At 49.5% G+C, this 24,695-nt stretch overlaps 1 protein-coding gene across 1 annotated transcript; it reads left to right on the top strand.

The window, feature by feature from the left end:
* The first annotated feature begins 341 nt into the window (after positions 1 to 341).
* On the top strand, positions 342 to 24,055 carry Zdhhc1 (zinc finger DHHC-type containing 1). The gene is made up of 13 exons (XM_051168692.1): positions 342 to 531; positions 9,168 to 9,233; positions 10,753 to 10,799; positions 12,398 to 12,640; positions 17,234 to 17,409; positions 19,425 to 19,526; positions 19,803 to 19,927; positions 20,012 to 20,170; positions 20,423 to 20,535; positions 22,905 to 22,987; positions 23,148 to 23,241; positions 23,377 to 23,455; positions 23,568 to 24,055. The coding sequence occupies exons 3-13, from the start codon at positions 10,791 to 10,793 to the stop codon at positions 23,849 to 23,851; spliced, it is 1,467 nt and encodes a 488-aa protein (XP_051024649.1). The 5' UTR covers positions 342 to 531; positions 9,168 to 9,233; positions 10,753 to 10,790; the 3' UTR covers positions 23,852 to 24,055.
* Positions 24,056 to 24,695: the final 640 nt, after the last annotated feature.

Raw genomic sequence — 24,695 nt, 5'->3', positions numbered from 1 at the left:
GGGGGGGGGGAGGAAGACAGGAACTAGATACAGGACGTGTTTTAAGGAGACTAGGATTCGTGGAAGAAAAATTGTGGATGGGAGGTGAAAGGGAGCGGATTTTCTCAATGAAAGGTTAGGGGTTAAAATGAGGAATGGCATGCTGCAGAGCCTGAGGACCCTGGCAAACTCCGCCCAGAGCCAGGATGCCCGGGCGAAGTGACGCGGCGCGGTTTGGCCGCTGTGGGGCGCCGTAGCCCGCACTGTTGCCAAGGGAACGGATCCCGCGCCGGCCGAGGCCCAGCCGGCCTTAACCTGGCACAGCTGCAGCGCCCGCGAGTCTGAGCTAAGGCAGAAAGGGCTCTTGAGGCCCGACCTCGGTCCGGGATGGAGCCTCGCTCCGGGACGCGTCTCCCCCGTGTGCGGGGGCACTGACTCTGCCTGGACAGTCTGAAGTGCGGCCGCCCTGGGGAGGGTGGACGGGCAGGGCGGGGCCGAGCCGCTGGCTGACCTTGGCAGGGCCGCATCTGGCGCGGCCGCCACCACGCGCAGGTGAGGAGCGGCCGCGGTGTTCTCGCCTCCCAGCCACCGGATCGCGCCGTGCCGGTGCCTGGCAGGACTCGGGGGCCGTCTGGGATGCTGGGTTTCCCCGACCCGGCGGAGCGCGGCACTTCCTTTTATCATTAATCAGGGCTGTAGGTCTGCACTGAGCGTTCCCCGAGTGCCAGGCTGTGTGCCAGGCGTCGGGCCTCACAACAGACGCCTTCAGTCTGCAGAACCCACAGAGAATTAAAGAGGGGGGTCGGGGGGAGGGGAGAGCAGGCGCCAGGCACGTGACTAGAGTCATTTCGGGTCGCATGAAGTGCTCCGGTGGGCCCTAAAGGTGACTTTAAAGCTAAAAGGCGGAGGTTGGGAAGGAGGCAGAGTTGCGTCTAAGGGGGTGTTTCTGAAAGGGGGAAAAGCAAACACAGAAGTCCAGGCAGCGGAGTACCAGTGTGGAGCAGAGAACGCGAGGCAATTCCTCAAGTTCGCGCTGACAGGTTTCACCTTTTATCCCAGAAAGCGAAGGGAGCCTCTGACGTTTGATGAGTTTCAGGTTTTTGAAAGAGCTTTATTTATACTCTGGCTGCCGAGCAGAAATCAGATTACCATAGTTCGCTGGTGTGGCTGAGCTTCCAGGAACCCACAAGTCTCTCCCTGCCCTCAACTGTGCACAGGGAAAGCTGTTGTCATGTTTACGAGGGAAGTGAGGCTTCCACATCTGAGACCGTGGGAACAGTTTGAAATAACAGGACTACCTCAGAGTGTTGAAGTAAGCGAATTCCGTGGAAGCGCTTCAGACAGCGCCTGGGCTACTGTAAGAGACAGCGATGCTGTCGTGATCATGGAGACGCTGGAAGGGAGCTGTAATGGTTAGGGCAGCACAGGTGGTAAAAAGTGGGTGGCTTCACTTTCTTGATGGATGGAGAGTTTGGTTAGACGAGGGTGGTCACTCCTTTTGTGGAACTGATGTTGTGGAACTGTGGGAGACCAGCTATATACAGATAATCACCCTTAGCTGCGGTAAAAGCAACCGTGGTGTTTAATTAGCCCGATTTATGTTCTCTATTGTTTTTCTTACTTTGTTCTTTCTTTCTTTCTTTCTTTTTTTTTTTTTTTGGTTTTTGGTTTTTCGAGATGGTTTCTCTGTGTAACCTTACCTTGGGTGTCCTGGACTCGCTTTGTAGACCAGGCTGGCCTGGAACTCACAGCGATCCACCTGCCTCTGCCTCCCAAGTGCTGGGATTAAAGGCGTGCACCACCATGCCGGGAATGTCACACTTTGTTCTTAATGACTTTCTTGGTGGGTGTTTTCCTAAGGCTAGTTCCTACAATCTCTAGTTGATTTCCTAGTTAAAAATAACAACCAAACAACAACAACAATCCCTGCCTCCTTTCCTTGATTGTGTTTCTGTCTACTGTTGCTCTGTTTCTTTTCCTGAGCTTGTATCCCAGAGCTTGTGGTGGCTGCTGCAAGAGGCAAATGATGAAGAAATGTTTGCACAGTATGTCAACTCAGGAGTGATTTCAAGTTTTTCTTGCCAACGCAACTGATTTCAGCATATTGTTTATGAGAGAGAAAGTAAAGGCCCAGCCGCATTATTTGAGACTGGAGACCAGAGAGAGAGAGACCTTTGGGAACAGCTTTAAGTTCTAGCTTATTTTCTGGAAATGATGTGATATGTAGCCCTTAGCTGAACTATAGCCACTTCTCAGAATGTTTAAGACCACAGAGTTTTCTGGCACCTGTGGGGAGGTTTAATAAACACCATACTTGCCCCTAGAAGTCTTTTATAAATGACTTTCTGCGCTGTAAACCAGTGTGTCTGCAAAGCATTTTCTCTCAGCTTCTCTTCATGTGGTCTAAATTGAGGCGCGTTAGATCTCAGGCAAAATGATTTTAAAAGCAGATCCTGGAGAACGGCTGGAAAGTGATGCAGAACTACTCAGGGAAATCTCGAAAGACAACAGTGAAGCCTCTAGGAGCAAGGAGAGCTTAGGGGTGCATCTTTCCTGTGGGGTACACCTTGGCCTTGTTCTGGGCCACAGGCACTAACCGGCTCTTGATTAAAGCCTAGGCCAGTGTCTTGTCCAGCAGGTCTGCTGCATGCCTGATGTCTGTTTCCAACTTTGACAAGACCCTTAACAGTGCGAGGAAGTCATGTGTAGCTTCCTCAGCACTGAGTGACTCAGAAGTGCCTCCAAGGGTAAGAAAGCACTTCAGCACTGTCAAACGGCTGTTAGGCAGGAAGGCCTGGTTTTTCTGGCCTGGTATAAACCTCCATCTCACAGAAGTTCATTTGGTTCACATGGCAGCACAGTGTACTGAGGAGGGCTAGAGGTGACATCCTTTCAATTGTTTGTTGTTGGGGATTAAATTCAGGCCTTTCCACAGAGCTATCCTACTTCCCTTACTATGTATTCACAGACCATAGCATGTTTATATTTGTTTTTGTTCTTTATTATTATAAGGAACAATGCAGTGAACTTATGTGTGTTAGGAGAGTGTAAGATATATACAGAAATGGAATGTCTGGGCCACAAGTTTAATGTGTTCTCAGGTTTGATAGACATTGCCAAATTGCCTTCTGGCTAACTTTTTTTTTTTTTTTTTTAAAGATTTATTTTATTTATTGCATATGAGTGCTTTATCTGCAGAAGAGGGTATCAGATCACATTATAGATGGTTGTAAGCCACCATGTGGTTGCTGGGAATTGAACTCAGGACCTCTGGAAGAGCAGGCGGTGCTCTTAGGCGCTCTTAACCACCGAGCCATCTCTTCAGCCCCTGGCTAACTTTTGAAACCTCAAATTTAAAGAAGACACCAAAGAAGTGAGATTTGTGGAATTTGCCCCCAGCTTCCTTGAACTATGAACAGTAGCCTGGGTTCCTGTTTCCATCCATAGCCTAGATTCTTGATCTCTTTAAGCCTCCATTCCAGCTTCCCCCATTTTGAGACAGGGTCTTGCTACAGAACCCCAGATGGCCTGGAATCCACTATGTAGAACAAGCTGGCCTTGAACTCACAGAGCTCTTCCATCCTCTGCCTCCTGATGCTGGGATTTAAAGGCTGCACCATGCCACCCGACTTCATGTTACTTTTTTATCTTACCATTCAGTTTCTTGGCATCCTCTGACATCCCGCTTTATTGGCTGATTCTGAAGTCCTCAGACATCTTTCAGGTACCCAGGGCTGCTGCCCACAGGCTTTCCAGGGCCAGGACTTTGCACTTCATTCTGGTTGTTCTAGCTCTCTCATGTATGAATTTCAGAACATTCTGAATTGATTGCCAGTATCAACTATTGTTAGTATTATTTGAACTAGGATCTCGGTGTCTTGCTGTGTTGCCCAAGTTTGAACCTGTGGGCTAACTGATCTTCTGCCTTAGCCTATTTGTTTTTTTATTGGAGCTGTGGTGGGCAGGAAATAGATTAGTCATGAAACTCAAAATGTTAACATTTTCTTTCTTTCTTTCTTGGCTATTTTGAGATAGGGTCTCACTAACATTGGCTGGCCTGTATATTGCTATTTAGTACAAGGTTGGCCTCAAACTCAGAGATACACCTGCTTTTCCCTCCAGAGTTCTGTGATTAGAGTCATTTGCTACCTCTCCCAGCTAAGGTTTTCTTCATTTAAGCGTATAAATTTAGGAAGCCTAATTTTATTTTGAAAATATTAGCAAGAATGTTAAATAGGAAAGATTATTGTCATACTGGCAATAGCTTTCACCTTGTAGGGACAAGGGGAACACCTGCATAGCCACTGCAGTCTTCCATAGATGTCAAGCAAGCCAAGCAAGCCCTTGACTTAGGTGGCAGATACTTGTGCCTCTGGCAGTTGTGTGTGTTGCTTTGTCTTTCTCCCTCCCATCCTCACCAGCATCTGTATGTTTTGTCCTTTTTTTTTTTTTTTTTTTTTTTTGAGACAGGGTTTCTCTGTGTAGCCTTGGCCATCCTGGACTCACTTTGTAGACCAGGCTGGCCTCGAACTCACAGCGATCCGCTTGCCTCTGCCTCCCGAGTGCTGGGATTAAAGGCGTGCGCCACCGCACCCGGCTCTGTTTTGTCCTTTTTAAACAGAAGGCACATGAAGACTATTTTACCAAGGTCTATATACTACTCGGTCCACTAGCTATGCAACTGGGCCCACTGTATGGGCAAGGAGGAGCTGTGCACCTGACCTTTAACCCTCTAGCCACCTCCTCCTAAAGTACAGGGCTGCTGAGCCACTGCTCTCCTAGGACAGCCTCCTGTGGTGTTATCTCATCCTATGTCCTTTCAGGTCTTGTTTATACCTTCTTTTCCACTGAGACTAGAAATCAAAGCTGTGTGTCACATTCTGCTTTAAAATTGCTATGACTTCCCGTGGTATCTTTAGAGCATCCCACCTAGGCCTATGGGATCTCAGTCCTTTGGCCACTCAGCGTTCATTTTTCACTGCTCCCTGGCATATTCCATCAGAATGGCTGGCTCTGTGTCTCTCTGGGCCTCAGAAAAGAAAGTTGGAGAGGTCAGGAACCTAGTCTCATCTGTGTTTATACCCTCAGTGCACACAGGCCTGGGCCACAGTAAGCCTTGCTTGGCCAGGCCTGAGTGCATCATCTGGTCATGCTTTGGGGGAGCAGAGCCACATGGCTATCAATTTGGACTCCCAGAGTGCTGTTGAGAGGGAAGGGACAGCCGGAGAAAGTGCCCAAACCTGATGACAATACTTTGTCTCGTCTGTGGGCCCCATTTTGGATTTGACCTGTCCTCCCAGCTCTTGTAATGAAAATCTTTGGGGCCAAAAAGAAGTTGTGGTCTTCAAATCAATGATAGAAAAATATCACCAAGTTGAGAGTTGGCGCTCTCAGGATTTGGGGCAGGCAGCGTCCTGAGTATTGCTGCTTTGCAGGAGTTCATCTCTGCAGCTGAAGTCTTAGGCAGATGGCACCAACAGCACTCTTATGGGAGTCAAAGCTCCCCGCAGGGCTATGCAGCAAGCCTCCGCCGTCTTGGGATGTGAGTCCTCCTGACTCAGGACTCTGGGGTAATTTAATACTAGGGACTAGTTGTGGGGTTGACAAAGCCAAGACCAGGGTTTGGGATTAAATTCATAGGTTCTCTTCAAAGTGCTTGCTTGCTTGGCTGGAATAAAGCTCAGGGAAATGGCGCCTCTGTGATGTATGCAAGGCCCTGGGTTCCGTCCTCAGTACCGCAGACCGTTTGCCCTGATGGTGCTGGTTCTGAGCCCTTGTGCACTCCACAGAGATCTGCCTCAGAGAACTACGAGCTCAGCTGTATTCACAGGGCTTGACCTCATGACCTTTACTTATTTCCACAAACCGGGCACAAAGATTTACTCACTTGGGAATGTTCCAACGAAAATCTTGTCAGTTTTTTATTTCTTTTGTCACATTTGGTCTAAATCTGGACTCCAAGCCTGACTTGTCTGTTTTCTATCACCATGACCAAACAGCACTGGACCTTGAGGCAGTTTCCAAAGAGAGAAGCAGAGACATGTGGCTCATGGTTCCCTATTTTTTGGTAATGTCCATAGGCATCTCTAGGTGACAAGATCAGAAGATCAGAATGTCAGTTCAAGACAATGCGGTGACATATTCTTTCTTTCTTTCTTTCTTTCTTTCTTTCTTTCTTTCTTGTTTTTTGATTTTTGTTGTTGTTGTTGTTGTTGTTTTGTTTTCTTTTTGAGACAAGGTTTCTCTGTGTAGCCTTGCCTGTCCTGGGCTTACATTGTAGACCAGGCTGGCCTCGAACTCACAGAGATCTGCCTGCCTCAGCTTTCCTGAGTGCTGGGATCACAGGCATGTGCCACCATACCTGGCTCATAGTGGCATATTCTTGAAATCTAAAAGCTATCCTGATCTATACATCAAGTTGAGATACATGGAAAATCTCTTAGTCAAATTATGCAATCTCAGGCTGGGCGTGGTGGCACACGCCTTTAATTCCAGCACTTGGGAGACAGAGGCAGGTGGATCGCTGTGAGTTCGAGGCCAGCCTGGTCTACAAAGTGAGTCCAGGACAGCCAGGACCACACAGAGAAACCCTGTCTCAAAAAACCAAAACCAACCAACCAAACAAACAAGCAAAGAACAAATTACCCAATCTCTTCAACTAAATTAAAAGGGAAACTACAGGTAGAGAACCTGCATGTCAGCATACTTGAGCTGGACATGCTGGCTCACACTTGCACTCTCAGTTCTCAAGGGGACCAGGTAGGAGGTTTGCCAAGGGTTTAAGCTAACCTAGGCTACGTAATGAGTTTTAGGGTACTCATGGCTCCAGAGTGAGATCTTATTTATTTTTTTTGAATGGCAATGTGTTTCTTCCTTGGGGTTACCCACTTAAAGCAACTTCAGGAGCCAGAGGGGTCAAGGACACCACAAGAAAATTTACAGAATCAACTAACCTGGATTCACAGGGGCTCACAGAGACAGAACTAACCAGGGAGCCTGCACAGAACTGACCCGGGCCCTCTGTATGTGTGTCATGGTTGTGTAGCTTGGTCTTCTTGTGGGGCTCCTAATGACAGTAGGGGCAGGGACTGTCTTACTCTTTTGCTGGTTTGGGGACCTTTTTTCTCATACTGGGCTGCCTCACCTAGCTTTAATACAGAGGAGGTGCCTAGTCTTACTGTAACTTAATATGCCATGTGTGGTTGATATCCATGGTAGGCCTGCCCTTTTCTGAAGAGTGGGTGGGGGTGGGTGGCCAGAGGGAGTGGGGAAGGACTGCGAAGAGAGGAAGGAGGGGAAACTACTATGGTCCAGATATTAAAACAAAAACAAAAGCAAAAGCCAACTTCAAAACTGTGCTCACAATCAGGCAGTAACTACTCTCCAGTGCCTAGCTCTCCAGGCCGGGTGGAAGGAGAAGCAGACATGAATTCTATTCGGTCCATAGCTTGAGCAAAGCAAACTGCTGCAAACCAAAAGCTTTTGGAGGCACAGCGCCCAGGAAATTGGCTACAAAAGGCACTTGGAAGAGTGTACCCTCTACTTGGGGGTAAAGAAACCTCATTTTTAAAGGTCTCTTCCTGTAGTAGTGAAGTTAGATGCTATCACCCAACTAGTCACTGATTTTTTTTTTTTTTTTTTTTTTTTGCAAACTCTCCTTCTAGCATCTGTTATGAGACATTGCTAAACACGTTAAAACATGGGCCAGCAAGATTGCTCAGTGGGTAAAAGCACTTGCTGCCAAACCTGGAAACCTGAGTTCGAGCTCCAAGACCCACATGGTGGAAGGAGAGAACATACTCTTCTAACACACACACACACACACACACACACACACACACGTACACACGTACACACGTGTAAAACACACAGATTTCGAAACAGATCTGTGATGCTAGAGTGCAGCTATTGGTGCTTTATAGGAGACAAGTGAGGCTTATGTAGTTGAGGTTTTTGAAGACCCTGGCTGTATACTATCCATGCCAAACATTTAGCAACTTGCACATATGTGGAGAACATGCTTAAGAATCAACTTGGGGCTGGGCGGTGGTGGCGCACGCCTGTAATCAATCCCAGCACTCGGGAGGCAGAGGCAGGTGGATTGCTGTGAGTTCGAGACCAGCCTGGTCTACAAAGTGACTCCAGGACAGCCAGGGCTACACAGAGAAACCTTGTCTCGAAAAACCAAAAAAAAAAAAAAAAAAGAATCCACTTGGGTTGGTAAAGTGCTTGCTTTTCGAGCCTGTGGCCTGAGTTGGAGCCCCAGAATCCATGGGAAAGTCAGGCACGGTGCTAGGAGGGGGAGCCAGTGGACCACTAGGTCTCACTGGCTAGGCAGCCTTGGCTACTTGTTGAACTCCAGGCCAGTGAGAAACCCTGTTTAAAAAAAAAAAAGTGGACCGTGGCTAGAGAGATAGTTCAGTGTTTAAGAGTACTGGTGATTCTTCCAAAGTACCCAAGTTCAATTCCCATCTCACAATTATCTGTAACTTTACTTCAGGGAATCTTATGTCCTCTTTTGTTCTCCATGTACACATGTAGTTAAATACATACACATGTAGTTAAAATGTACATAAATATAGAAATAAATGTTTTAAAAATCATTATGTTTCACCTGAGCGTGGTGGCATACACCTTTAATCTCAGCTCTTGGGAGGCAAAGGCAGATGGATCTCTGTGAGTTCAAGGCCAGCCTGGTTTACAAAGATAGTTCCAGGACAGCCAAGGTTACACAGAGAAACCCTGTCTCAAACAAACAAACAAACAAACAAAACCCCAAATCATTATGTTTTATGTGTCTGGGTGGTTTGCTTACATGTATGTCTGTATACTATGTGCATGCTTGGAGCCCTTGGAGACTAGAGGAAGATGTCAGATCCCCTAGAAGTTCTTGCTTCTCTTAGGTGCTTTGATTCCCAGAACTTAAACCAAATGGCTTATAACTGCCTATAACTTTGGTTCCAGGGCATCTGATGCCCTCTTCTGGACTCTGGGAACCTGCACACATGCACACTGCACGTACATGCTGTAAATAAGGGTGGATGACACCAAAGCAGTCCTCTGGTCTCCATACTCAAATACCCACACAAATGTGCACTTTCATACATGAACATGTACACACATGGATGCACATATACATAGAAGAATCTATTATGATGGAAAATATTTCATTGCCTTTTTTTTTTCAGCTGGATGTGGTGGCACATGCCTGTAATCCCAGTACTGAGGAGGAACATACCAGCTATGTCTACATAGTGAGTAAGAGCTTGCCTCAAACAATTTTTTCTTTTCCTATTATTGATAATTCTGAATGCTAGATTTTTTTTTAATATTAAACAGGATCAAAAGGTATCAAAATGTATGATTTTGGCCAGGCATAGTGGCACACGCCTTAAATCCCAACACTTGGGAGGCAGAGGTAGGTTAATCTCTGTGAGTTCAAAGCCAGTCTAATCTACACAGCAAATTTCAGGACAGCTAGGACTATACAGAGAGACTTTGTCTCAGAAAAATAAAAATAAAAGTATGATTATGAGTGAAAAAAATGGTGAGAAATCAGATATTGGCCATTTTCCCATTGTGTGTGTGAATTTATTTTTACCTTTTTTTTTTTTTTTTGAGACATGGTCTCACCATCGCTGGCTACCCTGAAACTCACCATGTAGAGCAGGCTGGCCTTGAACTCACAGAGATCCAACTGCCTCTGCCTCCCTGAGTGCTGGGATTAAAGGCGTGTGACATCACACCAGGCTCCTGTGTAAGTGATCAGAGGACTTGACCTAACTCTCAGGAAACAAAGCTCACTCTGTGTAGCTTTGAGATGACACCATTCAGAGATGACACCATTCACAGATGACTTCACGTGCTGCCAGGGTTGACCTGAAGGAGTCGCTAAGCCTTAGGAGGGCTGAGGGAAATCGTGGCTGTGAGTGAATGTCTAGGCGGCAGGGTGACAGCCAGTTGGCAGAAGTAGGAGCAAAGGCTGGCCACTGAGGAAGTGTCATGGCTGTGTGGAAGAGTGAGACAGGATTGAAGGCAGAGCAGAGCAGGCCAACTGGCCTTCTAATAGTTCCATTTAAGAAAAGTACAGATTAAAAAAAGAAGAAGAAGAAGAAAAGAAGAAGAAGAAGAAGAAGAAGAAGAAGAAGAAGAAGAAGAAGAAGAAGAAGAAGAAGAAGAAAGGTACAAATAACCACGCTAATTAGGCCAATTAAGAGAACAAGAGTCAAGGCAGCCATGGTGGCACAGGCCTTAAATCCCAACACTTGGGAGGCAGAGGCAGGTAGATCTCTGGTCTACAAAGAGCACAGGCTAACCAAGGCTATGCAGAGAAACCCTGGTCGGCAACAAAAAGGGAGTTCATGGCTCAAAGTGTCTTAGTGCTAAAGTTTGGGGTACAGTGTTTTTAAAGGCAAACCCCCCCCCAACAATTACATCAATATTTGATGAGGGTCAGAGTAACCTTGTGACTTTTGTTTAGGAGAACATAGTAGTTATTTCAGACAGAACAAGACAACTAATTTGATTTATATCTTCAGCTATTTTAGTTTAAGTTAGTATAAATATTAATTATTTTGGCTAATATATCTGGAACTGTGGTCAGAGTCACAGACACCCCAAGTGTGTTGCCGAGTCAGATGCGACTCTTGGATGGATAAAGAGCTGAGAACTGTCTAAGAAACCACATAATGGAGTCAGGAAAAGATGATGTTACCTTTATCATTCCAGCCTTCATTGGCCAGGATATCTTACACATATTTGCTTTTCTTCCAGATGTTTTCAAGTCAGCGAACATTCACTGAGTATCTGCTATGTACAAGGTATGGCTCCTGATCCTTGGGGACCGAGACATGGGTGGTGGAGGTGAATGGAGCGCAGCATGGTCACTATCTTTGAGGGAAGCTAGTGCAGCAAAGTGGCAGACGTGGGCATGGCAGAGTACTCTAAACGGCAGTCCCAGTCCCAATAAAGACTGAGCACAAGAGCCCTTGACTCTGTGTGGGACCCCAGGAAAATCTTCCTGTATCAGGGGATGCTTGTAGTGGACAGGGATGACCCAGTTATATTTTGTGGTCTATGGCATCAGTTGCACCAACTACCTGAGGTGCCGTTTTGCTTAAGTTTATTATCTACTTTTGCATGGCTGTAGTGACAGGATCTGATAGCAGTGACCTGAGGAAGCAAAGATTTTTTTCCTCATTGTTTCAGAGGGTTCCAACCCGTCATGGTGGAACAGTTCATTTCATGGTGGTGGAAGCTGTTTACATCATAGCAGACCAGGCAGTAGAGAGCAAGGCAGGAAGTAGGCAGGAATAACACCCTTAAGCCCATCCCCAGTGGCCCATCTCCTCTAGTGAGACCCTGCCTCTCAGAGTTTTCAGACCAACACTTCTAGCTAGGCATCACATGTTCATAACATGGGCCTACAAGGGACAATTCAAACCATGTTAGAAGTTGCTGAGCTGTGGGTAGGCGCTCCTGAAAGGACTGTCTAGCTGCCTGGGTTTTGTTGCTAGCTCCGGGCCTTCCAATCAAGAGCTCAGAACTGGCCTGTTTCCCCAGGTGTGACACTGCCTGCCTGCAGGTGGGTGGGGCTTTCTCCCCTGTTAGGACAGTCTAGCCTTCTGCTCTGTGGGAGTCTGGGGCAACAACTGGGCTGCAGCAAGGCAGGGTAGGGTTGGGAGTTGCTGCCATCTGGTGGTCTGGCTCTGGCTAAGGCTTAGCCTTTCTTGGACCTTCACCCTTCTGAGTAAATCTATACACCAGGCCCAGACTGACTGCCAGAAACATGCTCATTTATTCTGCCGGAAGGAATTAAAGAAGAACCTCACTTCCCTGTGTGCAACCGATCCCCAGACCGGTACCATAGTGAGCCCCTCTGAAGCACAGAGGGAACAGTTAGTCCCTGGTCCTAAGGCAGCTGAGGCCAGAGCTCCTTCTGACACTCCCACTGCCTGTTTCCCTCAGCAGAGGAGAAGGGCCCCCTCTGACACTTGATTTGGATCTCAGGACGGAGGTGACTAATCCTAACAGAATCAGCATGTGTTCTCATTACGCTGGCCCCAGCCTGATATTGTTACCAGATGAGAACATGTCTTATTGAGTTTCCCTCTGATGGCTGTGGAGACAGAGCGCTTTGAGCAACGGGCAGCCACACGCCGTCCTGACTAACTCTGGACCCTCTTCCTTTGTCCTGGCCAAGCTGGGGTCAGAGTCTGCTCTTGAGATTTGGGGCAGTTCTTTATCACCATCTGCCCCCAACTGCATTTTTCTATCAGGCTAGGGCCCTGGCTTTCCCTGCAGAGTGTACTGTCCGTACTGCTCCCTGCCCTCCTGCTATATCCTGGCTGCAGCCAGGGCCCTGGGCTCCCACTGGGCCTTCTTGGGCCTAATGCTCTCAAATCTTCTCCCTCTGGAGATGAACATCTGCAACAAACCCTCCAACAAGACAGCCCCCGAGAAGAGTGTGTGGACAGCGCCTTCACAGGACAGTGGACCTTCCCCAGAACTGCAGGGCCAGCGGTCTCGGCGGAATGGATGGAGCTGGCCCCCCCACCCGCTCCAGATTGTGGCTTGGCTGCTCTACCTCTTCTTCGCAGTGATTGGCTTTGGGGTCCTTGTTCCCCTCCTGCCTCACCACTGGGTGCCCGCTGGCTATGCTGTATCCTTGGAATATATGGGACTAGAAAGGTTGGGGAGATGGATAGATAGAGGAAGGCAGAAGCCTGGAGCTGGGCACGAGGCCTCTGGGAACATCTGGCGGTGTGGAGCAGGGTTTCTCAGCTGATTTTCTGCCAGGCTTGAACTTCTTTTTAATGCTTATATGTTTTTCGATTTTTGTTTTTTGAGACAGGGTTTCTCTGTGTAGCCTTGGCTGTCCTAAACTCACTCTGTAGATCAAGCTGGCCTCAAACTCATAGGGATCCACCTGCCTCTGCCTCCCCAGTGCTGGGATTAAAGGGGTGCGCCACCACAGCCCAGCTCAGGCTTGAACTTCTAACTTGACTCCTCCTCTGGTAAAAGTGAGTGGACAGCCCCAAAATTCCTTAGAGCACTTAAAATACCAGATAGGATATGACAAAGATTCCTAAAGCTTCTTGTGACTGTCCCAGCCCTGACCGCAACCCCAAAGACTGAAGGTGCGGCTACAGGCTGGGTGTAAGATGCAGCAGGCTTCTGTGTGCCCATGCCCAGAGAGTGCCTATTCTGCCTGCTGCACCAGCCTCCTCAAGAGGATTTCTGAGGGAGGGAAGTTAGGAATAAGCAGGAGAGCACATGTCAACAGGGTTTGACCTCGGCTCAGCCCCCTCTGGGATGTACTGATTAGAGCGGCTTCTCCAGCTCTCTGCTTGAGTCTCTTCTGTCACACAGGAGGGTTCTCTTTGCTTCCAGAGACTGAGTTGAGAATGAGGACATAGTAGAAAGTGTATGAACATAAAGGGCTTTAGCTATTAATGTAAGTGCTTTCTTGGGAGACCCCAGAACCCTGGGCTGATGAGTGAAAAAAGCAGTTGAGTAAAGGGACTCTAGAGAAGATTGCCGTCCTCAGACATTAGCAGTGTCATTGGGGGCTTCCTGGTTCACAGGAGTCTAAGGCCAGATCATCACCTGGGTGATAGAATGGAAATGGCTTTTCTTAAGGTGACCATGGCCTTAGTGTGACTAGGCAGGGTACTTCATGGGACATTCGCCTGTGGTCTGCAATAGCTCCATCCCTGACTCAGATTTACCCAGGTAACCTATATGCAGGGAACCTGGGAACCCAGAGTAGTAACCACAAGCACCTAGCTTGGTGTGAGGAGGGTCAGAACAAGTAACAGTAAACAAAAGTGCCGCACACTTGTCAGGATGGTCTCCTTCGTCCTTGTGATAACCCTGTAAAGAAGCTGTTCTCACGCTAACAAAGTGTATCAGTGATGTCTGTGTTGCTATGATGAGATCCCGTGATCAAAAGCAACTGATAGAAGACAGTTTATTTTAGTTTATGGTTCCAGATGGCTAATAATGTTCATAATGGTGGGAAAGGTGTGGCAGTAGGCAGGCAGGAGGCTGGAGCAGGCAGCTGGCTGATCACATCCCAACTGCACACAGGAAGAGAGAGTGAGCAGGAAGTAGAACACTAACCCTCAAATCCTGCCCCACAATGATGTACTTCTCCAGCAAGGCTGGTGATAAAGGTTCTCTAACCTCCCAACAGCGCCACCAGGTGGTAAACAAGTGTTTAAATACATGACTATATGGCGAGTGTTCTTATTCAAGACTATGTGAAGAAAGAGGCTTACACAGGATAGTGACTTTCTGAGGTCACACGCTGGTGCCCAGTAAGGCGAGACAGGCCTCAGGCTGAGGAAATGGAATGAGTTGAGGGTTTGAACCATATGGAAGCTCCCAGAGCCACCTATTCTGGTAGCCTGACCAAGGCTGTATGGTTCCATCAAAGTCTCCTTCCATTAAAGCAGGCACTCAGGGCCCCTGAGGAATGAAGTTGGTACTGATTTCCCACTGTGGGAATGGGTCTGGGATTCAAGGATGCAGAGATGAGCTTTGCGTGCTTAGGGGGCCAGGGGGGAGGGGATGCTTTGGACACCATGGTCACGTCCCATGTAAATGTCAGGAAGGGGCTCAGAGAGCAGACTGGGAACAGAAGGGTGCTGTCATCTGAGCAGCCTGGCACATACTTGCTACTTGTAACTCTCCTTCTCCCAGCTTTGTTCACATCCTTGGCTCCTCTTTCCTCCATTGCTGATACACAGTCATCAGCACTGTTGAGTTTACCTCTTGCCCTAGTTTCCCACCTTTCCTTCCCACTGCTCTCTGCCTCTCTGACCTAGATGGCTGTTTAATTTCCAAGTAAGTCTCCCCTATGCATCCTGGCTAACTACAGCTGCAGGCAGAGCACCCAGCCTTACAGCTCTCTCACACACATCCTCCCCTCACTGTCTCCCTCCATCCCATCCTCCCCCTTCCCTTTCTCTGGCCATTTTTATCCCTGCAGCCAAATCACTCTTTCAAAACACACACACACACACACCTGATAATGTTTCACCAGCTCAAAATCTAGCAGCTTCTTCCTGCCTTAAGAAATGAGGCTGCCGGGTATGATGGTGCACGCCTTTAATCCCAGCACTGAGAGAGCCAGAGGCAGGTGGTTTGAGGCCAGCCTGGTCTACAAAGTGACTCCAGGACAGCCAGGGCTACACAGAGAAATCCTGTCTCAAAAACCAAGAGAGAGAGAGACAGAGAGAGAGAGAGAGAGAGAGAGAGAGAGAGACAGACAGACAGACAGACAGACAGACACACACACACACACACAGAGAGAGAGAGAGAGAGAGAGAGAGAGAGGCAGTCAGACAGATGAACAGACAGACAAAGAAATGAAGCTGAACTTCTCATTAGGCCTGCATGGCTTTCTGCATGTGTAGTCTGTATATCTATTTGGCTTCCTTTCATTGCCGCTGTATTTGACAGCAGTGATCTCTTCCTACAAGCCTTGCCTCACCCCTAGCTGAGCCACAGGTCAAGAACTGACAGCCCAATGGGCTGGCCTGGTTGGCAAACTGTATAAAAGTGTGGAATGATTAATACCCAGAATGCACAGGTCTTCTACATATTTTTTTGAAATAATTTATTTCTTTAATATTTAAACCATGACTTCTCACATGGAAACCCAGTTTTGTTTTGTTTCTTCTCTTTGAAAGCTCAAAACTTGGCAGCATGGACCCTCATTCTTATATGATAGTCATGAGCTGGGACAATATTCCAGCCACCTCTCTGATTGACACTTTGCATATTTCTGGTATCCATAGCACTCAGCCCAGTGCGTTTCCCTCTGCCTTCCTGTCCAAGGCCTGTCACTCATTCTTTTCCACATCTCTGCTGAGATGACACTTCTTCAGAGAAGTCTTCCAGATCCTGTTGAACTAGGTAAAGTCATCAGTTACAAATGCATACCCTTCCATGTAACTGACCTGCTGTCTGATTAGCATGCTTCCCATCATGCCCCAGGCTTCTGAGAGCTCAGAACCAACCCTTTCCATATTCCTTCTGCCTGCCACGAAGGAAAACTGTGCAAACAGTTGAGTGAATGAAGTGGTGGAGAGAGCTGGGAGGAGGCAGGGAGCTAAATGTTTGCCCACATTGAGTATGTAGAGTTGAGAGAAGCCAGAGCAAAGGGAGCTTAGCCTGGGCTAAGGCATGAACTTCAGCCATAGAGAGCCACTGTAGGCCTTGGTGCAGGGAAGGCTTGGGTGTGGGCTTTTGAAAGGTTACTCCTGGGGGAAATGAGTGTGATGTTCTCAAGTAACCTAGGTAAGAGGTGAAGAGCTGACCCATAGCGTTGGCCGTAAGGCTAAAGAGCTTATGTTGAGCACACATTAGGCTTATTTGAGCTGTGGTACAGCACATTCTGGAAGAGCCTGGCCCATACAGACAGGTAGAGGAATTTGGCCACTGAGTGAGGGTAAGGATGTTGGACAGCTGATGGGGAAAGAGTGAATGATGGTCAGGTCCCGAGTGATAGAGGATGGTATCTGCCTGGCTAGCAGGAAGATACAGAAGGACCATGGGCGAATAGGTGCCTGGGTGGAACCTACTGATGAATTTGTGTATAGACTTTGCAGCCAGTCAGCAGCATACTCATTTCCTATATTTGGCTTAGGTAAGTTCTGGGGAACCTTTATGTCAATTCTAGGAGTTAGCTACACTGCCCCTGGCTAGCCCTGAACATGTGAGGCCATCCAGACACTCAACTTACGAGTGCCTAGTACCTAGACTTGAGGCACGGGAGGCTGCAGGTAGAAGAGCCCTGTCTGTATGTGGCTCTCCATCTGGCCCTAGCTGTTGAAAGAGGTAGCTGCTTCTGTCTCTGAAGTGGCTTCCTGTGACAGCAAGAAAAATAAGCTCAGAATTTCAGCTTAGGTCCTTAGAGGGTGATGTCTTTTTAGTCTCCTTTGCTTTTTGGAATGTGAGACCAGAAACTGGCTGTACAAGGCCTGAAATGGTAAGGCTAAGACCCTATGGTTATACCAGTAAGTAGTACTGGCCTTTGGGCTCCATTATCATCTGACCCTTTTCAGTGGAGGGCTTAGGATCTGATAGAGCTTGGTGAGGAACTCTGGTGGGCAGGAGAACATAGCACAGGCAGAGTCTCTGCAGGAAGGAAACCTGCATAGACAGGAGAAGTACTCTGTCCACAGAAGTGGGTGGGACTCCTGGTTTGCAGAGTATGGACTGAGTCTTTAACCTTCTGGGTTAGTGCATGGGTGCCATCTTTGCTGGCCACCTTGTGGTGCACCTGACTGCTGTCTCCATCGATCCAGCGGATGCCAATGTGCGGGACAAGAGCTATTCTGGGCCCCTGCCTATCTTCAACCGCAGCCAACATGCACATGTCATTGAAGACCTGCACTGCAACCTGTGCGACGTGGATGTGTGAGTGCATGTGTGGGCCATCAGTGTGCCTGGAGGATAAAGAGGGTCACGCCAGGCTTGCTAGTTATACTTACGCCTCTGAACACTTGTACTTACTATAATCAAGAGTTGTGGGGGGGTGGGCGTGGTGGTACACACCTTTAACCCTAGCACTCAGGAGGCAGAGACAGGAAGATTTCTGTGAGTTTAAAGGCCAGCCTGGTCTACAGCGTGAGTTCCAAACCAGCCAGAGCTACACAGTAAGACCCTGTCTCAAAAACAAAACAAAAAGAATCTTGGTGGAGCTGGGCATGGTGGTGCATACCTGTAATCCCAGCAATTGGGAGGCTGAGGCAGGAGGATTTCAGTGAGTTTGAGGCTAGCCAGGGCTACATAGTAGGACACAGATTCAAAAAAACAAGAACAAAAAGTTTGGTGGAGTGACCTGAGATAGTGATTAGAAAAAAAGACGAGGCATAACATTTCCTATAGCAAAATCAGAAGGCATGTGGCAGCACTGCAAACATTTCTAAATGGCTTGGCTCTGCCAGTGACATCTTTAGTCTCTTAAAAGCACCCAGGCAGCGGCAGCAGGGAAGTTAAGGCTTGAGTGCTCTGTGCTGTGTACTATGTTCTTTAACAAAGAGCTGCTCAGAGAGTTGGGCAGTGTCCTGAAGTCACAAAGCTCTTGAGCAGCAGAGTCAAGGCCACATTAGCTGTCTGGCCCCCAGCACACTCACTCAGCATGAGGAATCTGAGGGCAGAGAGGCCAAATGGCTTGCTCCAGGTCCTACTGCTGGTGAGGAGACTGAATGTGGGGCACCCGTTCTCCTTTGGCAAACCAATACCTTTCTAGGGACTGACTCCTCCCTATATTGCTGGGGCTTTGCAGTCTCTCAGACTCAGGTGGTTTGGGGGATAGAGTGTAGCCCAAGGCCAGTTCCACACTTGGACTCTGAAGGCCTAAAGTAGCCTGTTAGAAGGGGTCTGTTACAGGAATCAGAGAGTGTGCTGCCATTCCCTAAGCAGCAGCCAGCTCATGTTCCAAATGGCTCTGGCAGTTGCTTTCCATTTTCATGAGTGATGGAAGGAGATCATGTGCAACTCCCCATATTCATTTCGGCCTCCTGGCGGGGAGACCCCTGCTTGTATCCTAGTATCTCCTCCTCTTCCTCTTTTTTTTTTTTTCGAGACAAGGTTTCTCAGTGTAGCCTTGGCTGTCCTGGGATCACTTTGTAGACCAGGCTGGCCTTGAACTCACAGCCATCCGCCTGCCTCTGCTTCCTGAGTGCTGGGATTAAAGGTGTGCCATCACTGCCCAGCGCCCATGAGATTCTTTTTTTTTTAATTAATTAATTTATTTATTTGTATGAGTGTTCTGTTTGCATGTTTGACCGAAGAGAGCACCAAACCCCATTATAGATGGTTGTGAGCCACCATGTGGTTGCTGGGAATTGAACTCAGGACCTCTGGAAGAGCCATCTCTCCAGCCCCCGCCCATGAGTTTCTTTAGTGCCCCTAGATTACAGAAAACACTTCTCCTTTTGGCTTCTTTGTAGTTAGCCCACACAGGTCTTCTGGAAGAATGCCAAAAATTTCCTGTAGGATGGCAAGGAAAGTGACCCCAAATGGAGATGTTAGAAGTGCAATTAAGGCACCAGTCAGGCAGCTATGCATTTTGCCTCAGGTCCCACACCTGCATCCTGTGTGTGGTCTGGCACAAGATGTCCTTGCTTGGAAAGGATGCCTCATTTCCTTCTCATGTGAACTTTACGTAGCTATGTAGTTCAAGAGTAGGACCCCACAAGGCACCCCTCTTCCCTCAACCATGACCTCAGCACTTTCTCCAGGGGGCGGTCCCACCTCGTGTTTCCGCTAGAGGGCGCGTGCGTTCATCGCTGGGATCTGCGGAGAGGCGGAGGTGCCCGTGGGTAAATAAGACCCAGGCCCTGACTCAGGTCGGTACTCCAGCCTGGGCTGGATGGGCTGGCCCGGCTGGCCGACCATGAGGTACCTTTTACCCCAACCCTCCGCAGGAGTGCCCGGTCCAAACACTGCAGCGCCTGCAACAAGTGCGTTTGCGGCTTCGACCATCATTGCAAGTGGCTCAACAACTGCGTGGGCGAGAGGAACTATCGGTGAGAATCAGCTATTGAAGACTGCCAGTACAGCTGGCGGTACACAGCTATGAGTGGAGGGGCACGAATGCTGAGGTGATACTTGGGGTGATGGAGGGTGGGTTCAGAGCCGCCCGTCCTATTTGTCCAGACAAAGAGGGGGAGTCTGAGAAGTGGTTGCCCATCTTCAGGCTCTGTGACTATGACTTCTGAGGCATTGGGAGTTTGGGGTCAGGAGCCTGGCTTCTTACCAAGCTAGAGCTCCTGAGTGCTGACAGCTGCCCGTGGCTGGGCCAGGCTCTTTCTACACAGTGTGGCATCTGCTTTATTGGGTGTTCTGCTCCTGGTGCTGGTGGCCACTTATGTCTTCGTGGAGTTCTTTGTCAACCCCATGAGGCTTCGTACCAACCAACACTTCGAAGGTCGGTGTGGGTTCTAGACACAGACTTGTTTTAATCAGTTTATCCTAGACCCTTGGCTAAGCACAATCTGCCTGTGCTTTGCAGTCTTGAAGAATCACACAGATGTGTGGTTTGTGTTCTTACCTGCTGCCCCTGTGGAGACCCAGGCTCCTGCCATCCTAGCCCTGGCTGCCCTGCTCATCCTTCTGGGCCTGCTTTCTACAGCTCTGCTTGGCCACCTGCTCTGCTTCCACATTTATTTAAGTAAGTGCCTCCTCCAAGTTTGCCTTCTAGGGGATGGATAGAGTCTTGACTGCAGGAAGGTACCTTTTTGGGCTGTAGAGCCTTGAAATCATGTACCTTACCAGTGCTGGTTCTTTGTGGTAGGCCTGGTTTTGCCCCACTGCTTGATATATTTAATGTGAATAGGGATTTGAACCTAGTGCTGGCTGCCCTCCCCTCTAAGTTCCAGGGTCACCTCTCCACTACTGACCCCTCTCTCCCCACACCCACCAGTGTGGCACAAGCTTACCACCTATGAATACATCGTGCAGCATCGCCCGGCTCAGGAAGCAAAGGAGACCCACAAGGAGCTTGAGTCATGCCCCCGCAAGATGCGGCCCATTCAGGTATAGAGGTGGCCCTGAGACCTGGGCTTGAGTGTATGTGCTGTGAAGGGGACTGGGGCTGTGCAGCAAGAGCCATTTAGGAGACCATGCAAGGGAAGCAGGCCTAGAACAGCAGCTAGAGTCAGGGTCCTAGAGAATCAGGACCCTGACTAACCTGGGCACACGGGGCCCAATATGGCCAAAAGGAGTCCTGTTTTATGCAGTCCTATGTACCTTCCTGTTCAGGCACTAGACAAGCAGGAGAGGAAGCCAGTCATCGGTTGTGAGCTGGGTGGGTGAGACCATAGTCATCCTTCCCCTTCATCTGTAACTAGGGCAACTGTTAACAGTCCCTGTTAGAGGTGGGTATAAACAACAGCCTGGCCTGGGAAGAGTTAAGGTCTCCACACAGAGAATGAAGCAGGAGCCATGTAACCTAGGCTCTGGCCTGGCCAGCCCAGCTGCAGACTAACTTATCCCAATTCCCACGCCCCTGACTTCCTAAGGTCGGCAGCTGGGGATGGAGGTGGTCCAGTCCTTGGAGGCCCCTCGGGACTGTAACAGCAGGGGCCTGGGCAGGCTTTGCTGGGAAGGCTGAGCCTGGGATCCCAATCCTCATGGCAACTGGATACAAACACAGGCTGGTGGGCGGGGTGGAAGAGGACCCTGCCTCTCCTGTGGGCCAGGCTGAAGAGTGCTGGCAGCTGGGAGAGAACCCTGCCATACACACCATCATGTACCTGCCCTAGTGCTGGGCACAGAGCTGTACAGAGCGTGGCCATCCTAGAGTATCTGTAGAGCAAGTAGGCAAGGCTTGCCCTGGGACGCCCAGACTCTGGCCTCTGTACCTTCTGTCCCACTTAGGCTTTGGGCAGCAAGGACATTTAACCCTATTCTGCTTGTCTTTGGCTGACTTGAGCAGAAGCCTATCCTGTAGGAGTTGGGTGCTTGTCACCTTTTACAGAAGAGAAAGCTAAGGCTGAGAGGTTCCAAAGTACCATTCAGGAATGTGCAAGTGTTGTGGGTGAGGAAGGATCCTGAGGATGGTTCTGAAGAGAGAAGGAAAGTCTGAGTGGCCACTTTGTGGTGATATGTTCACTTTCTTTTAGATGGCTAGGGCCTGACTTCTAGCCTATCCTGGGGTCTAGGGGATCCAAGGTGGCCTCTCTCCTCTGCTGGGTGCTGTGGTATGCTGACTTCCTATTAAAGAAGGGGGAAAGTGTGAGGAAAATGACCTTAAGGCCTCAGGACTTGGGACTAGCTCCTGATCCCTGTGTGGCTCTGCTTAGGCAGGTATCCCCATTTCCTCCCCAAAGGTCATCCTGGGTGGAGTTTGAGTTTGGAGCTTTGCTGGGGCCTCAATCTTTGCACCTGTGCAGCCAGCCAGTGGTTGGTTGGGCCTTGTCCTAGTCCCTAAAACTCTCAGGGACCTGGCAGGCAGCCTCCCAACCCCCACCCAGCAGGAATTTGGGAGGGGCCCCTCTCTAGAGCCGTTGCCCCCAAAACATAGTCTTGTTTTAGAGACGGCTTTCTGTTACAGTGTCGTCTCAGCCTTAGTCAGGACGCCTCTGTCACCATGGAAACGACTGCCTAGTAGGCGACAGCTGTCTGGTTGCTCCCTCTGGCTCACTGGCCCCGCCCATTGCCCTCTGCCCCACTCCCTTCCCCAGTTGGCTTTTCCCGGGCTTTTATTTCTTCTCCTGTAGTTCTCTCTAGCAAAGCTGGGGGCATCTGGCATGCAGTGGTGCCAGCCTAGCCACTCCCGGCCCTTTTGTTTAGGGTTACGTGTACTGCCATCACACTCAAGATTCAGGGTTGCAGCACTGTTCCGTCACAGATGCCCTTTCCTTTTGAGAACAGGGAAAACAGTGATTGCACCCATCTCTTCCTTCCCAGCAGCCAAAATTATAGCTGGTCCAGTGAAAATGAGGGCATATTCAGTATGCTGCCAGAGCAGCCCCTCAGTGTTCACAGTGTGGAGCACACAAGCTAGCCTGTGAACACCTTTGTGGTCTCCTGGCCACTGATGAGTTAGTTCAATGGCTGGAGCCATAAGAGGAGCCAGAGCAGGGGAAGGCTGCCCTTGAGTCTCCATGAACCTCTTGGCCAAGCTTCCCAGTCTAGGCATGCAAAACCTACGGGCTTGCAGCCTTCTTCAGGTAGAACAGCTGCAGTTTGACTAGGTGAGATCTAGAAATGAGTGTTTGAAACTTTGCCCTGTAGAAGGGCTTTCCTGGCACATCTGAAAACCAGAAAAAGAGCCCTAGACCCCTGGCACATGACACCACCAAGCTTCTAGAGAGGCTGGTGACAAGGTGTGCCCAGGCTTAGGAGACTTTGAACCCACGCAGAGCCTCATAACCTTCCTGATCCCATTCCTCGTTCCCAAGGAGATGGAGTTCTATATGAGGACCTTCAGCCACGTGCGTCCGGAGCCCTCGGGTCAGGCTAGGCCAGCAGCATTAAATGCCAAGTGAGTGTGTGCCACCTGGCTATCCCCATGGAGGTGGGAGAAAGGGAGGTAGGTCAGGGTCAAAACATGGGTCTGGGTCCAGCTCTGCGAAGTCTTGGATGGATCAGTGTGTCTGACTCTGGGGCAGCATCTAGAGCTTGCTCTCTGGCTTTTACCTCAGTCCTTCCCAGTTTCTTGCCACCCAAGGCCAAGTGGAACCACCACTGCCCTCCTCCTCAGACACACTGGCTCTGCCTCCACGGATCCAACCCCAGGTAGGAGGGACTGCGTCTGGACCTCTGCCCAAGAAGAGGGAAATGGAAAAGGTGGCTCAACTCTGATGAGTACCTCTGCTGCTTTTGGCAAAGTGAGGTCTGGGGAAGCGGCCCACACTCCCTCTGTCTTTGCAGAAAAAGAGGAAGCCGCGTGTGTATAGATTGCCAAAGTCTGGGGTCTTGGACGGTGAGCTCCCGCTGCCCAGGCTACGGGGTGAGTACCCACTCTGCTTGGATATTATTCCATTGGTTAGTTCGAAGGAGGAAAAGGGTTGAAAGCCATAGCTGCAGCCCTTGCCTCAACTGAAGTTCCTCTCTCTGCTCAGGCACTGGGACACCTGCCCGCCACACCAGCTCTTCATCGGATTCCACCAGTTCCAGTCCAGTGCACGTGGCTGGGTCTGCAGGTGCCTACTACCCGGCATCAGCCGACTCCATGGAAGAGATTCCAGTGGCCCAGACGCGCCTGGGCAGTGCCGCATTGGGGGCTCCTGGAGGCAGGAGCCGAGAGTCTGGGCTGGTGCTACAGGCACGTTCACCGGCTGTTTTTGTGAGCCCGAGCAGCGGCGAGCCCGGGACACCTGGCTGTGGTGAAGAGCGCCTGCCTTAGTGAGGACTAGAGGCAGGAGGGCCTTGTAGGAACGTCTGGCCCGACTCTATGCAACACTTCATCTTCGCCGCAACGAGTGCACTTTAGGGGCCTCAAGGCCGGCGGGATCGGTCTCCCTTGCCCAAGACTCAGCAATATCTGCTCCACCAGCCCTGAAGCTCCAATAAACATTTTTATGCGTTTGCGGACTTGGTGTATATTTTCATATTGGAAAAAGCTATGGGTCTTGCAGAAGCCGAACCACCATTGCTAGCTGACCTTGGGCAGAGAGTGGGGTGGGTGAGGAAAAGTGTCTGGACAGGGTTTTTGTGTGTTGGGAATCAGACATGGAGTCTTGTTCCTTTTGAAGCCCTGCCACACCCCTCTCCTCTGTTCCTCCTCCTGTTTCCTTTGTAGCTCAGGTTAGCCTCGAAAACTTGAACCTACTGCGTTAGACTCCTGAATGCCCAGATTACAGGTGTGTGCCACCATACCCAGCAAGGTTATTTAGCAGTATTTGCAGTTGAAGACTGAAGGGGAAGCAGGTTCTGGAGCAGCAGCGGGAACCTGGGCCGTGAGGCCGAGGAGTGGTGAGAACGGTAGGAGACAGCCACTCTCAAGGTCTGGGAATTGCTTCCCGACGCTAGGCACCCTCCAAGTACCCAGCACTGGGGGCTAGACACAGGTGCTCCACTGCTTGACCCTGGACTTCAGTGCGCCAGAATCTGAGAACCTAGGAGGAGCTGGCAGATGCCACATTTAACGGCGCTGCGGTCTTCTTCGAGCTAGTTGTAGATCCTTGTCAGTGAGCGACAGGATCGGGAGCTTTTCAATTCACCTCCTAATCAGTCTCAGGTTGACTCAG

Source organism: Acomys russatus, chromosome 26 (genome assembly GCF_903995435.1).
Source record: "Acomys russatus chromosome 26, mAcoRus1.1, whole genome shotgun sequence".
Classification (NCBI taxonomy): Eukaryota; Metazoa; Chordata; class Mammalia; order Rodentia; family Muridae; genus Acomys; species Acomys russatus.
Note: the sequence above shows the minus strand (reverse complement) of the source record. Positions and strands in the feature narration are given on the sequence as shown.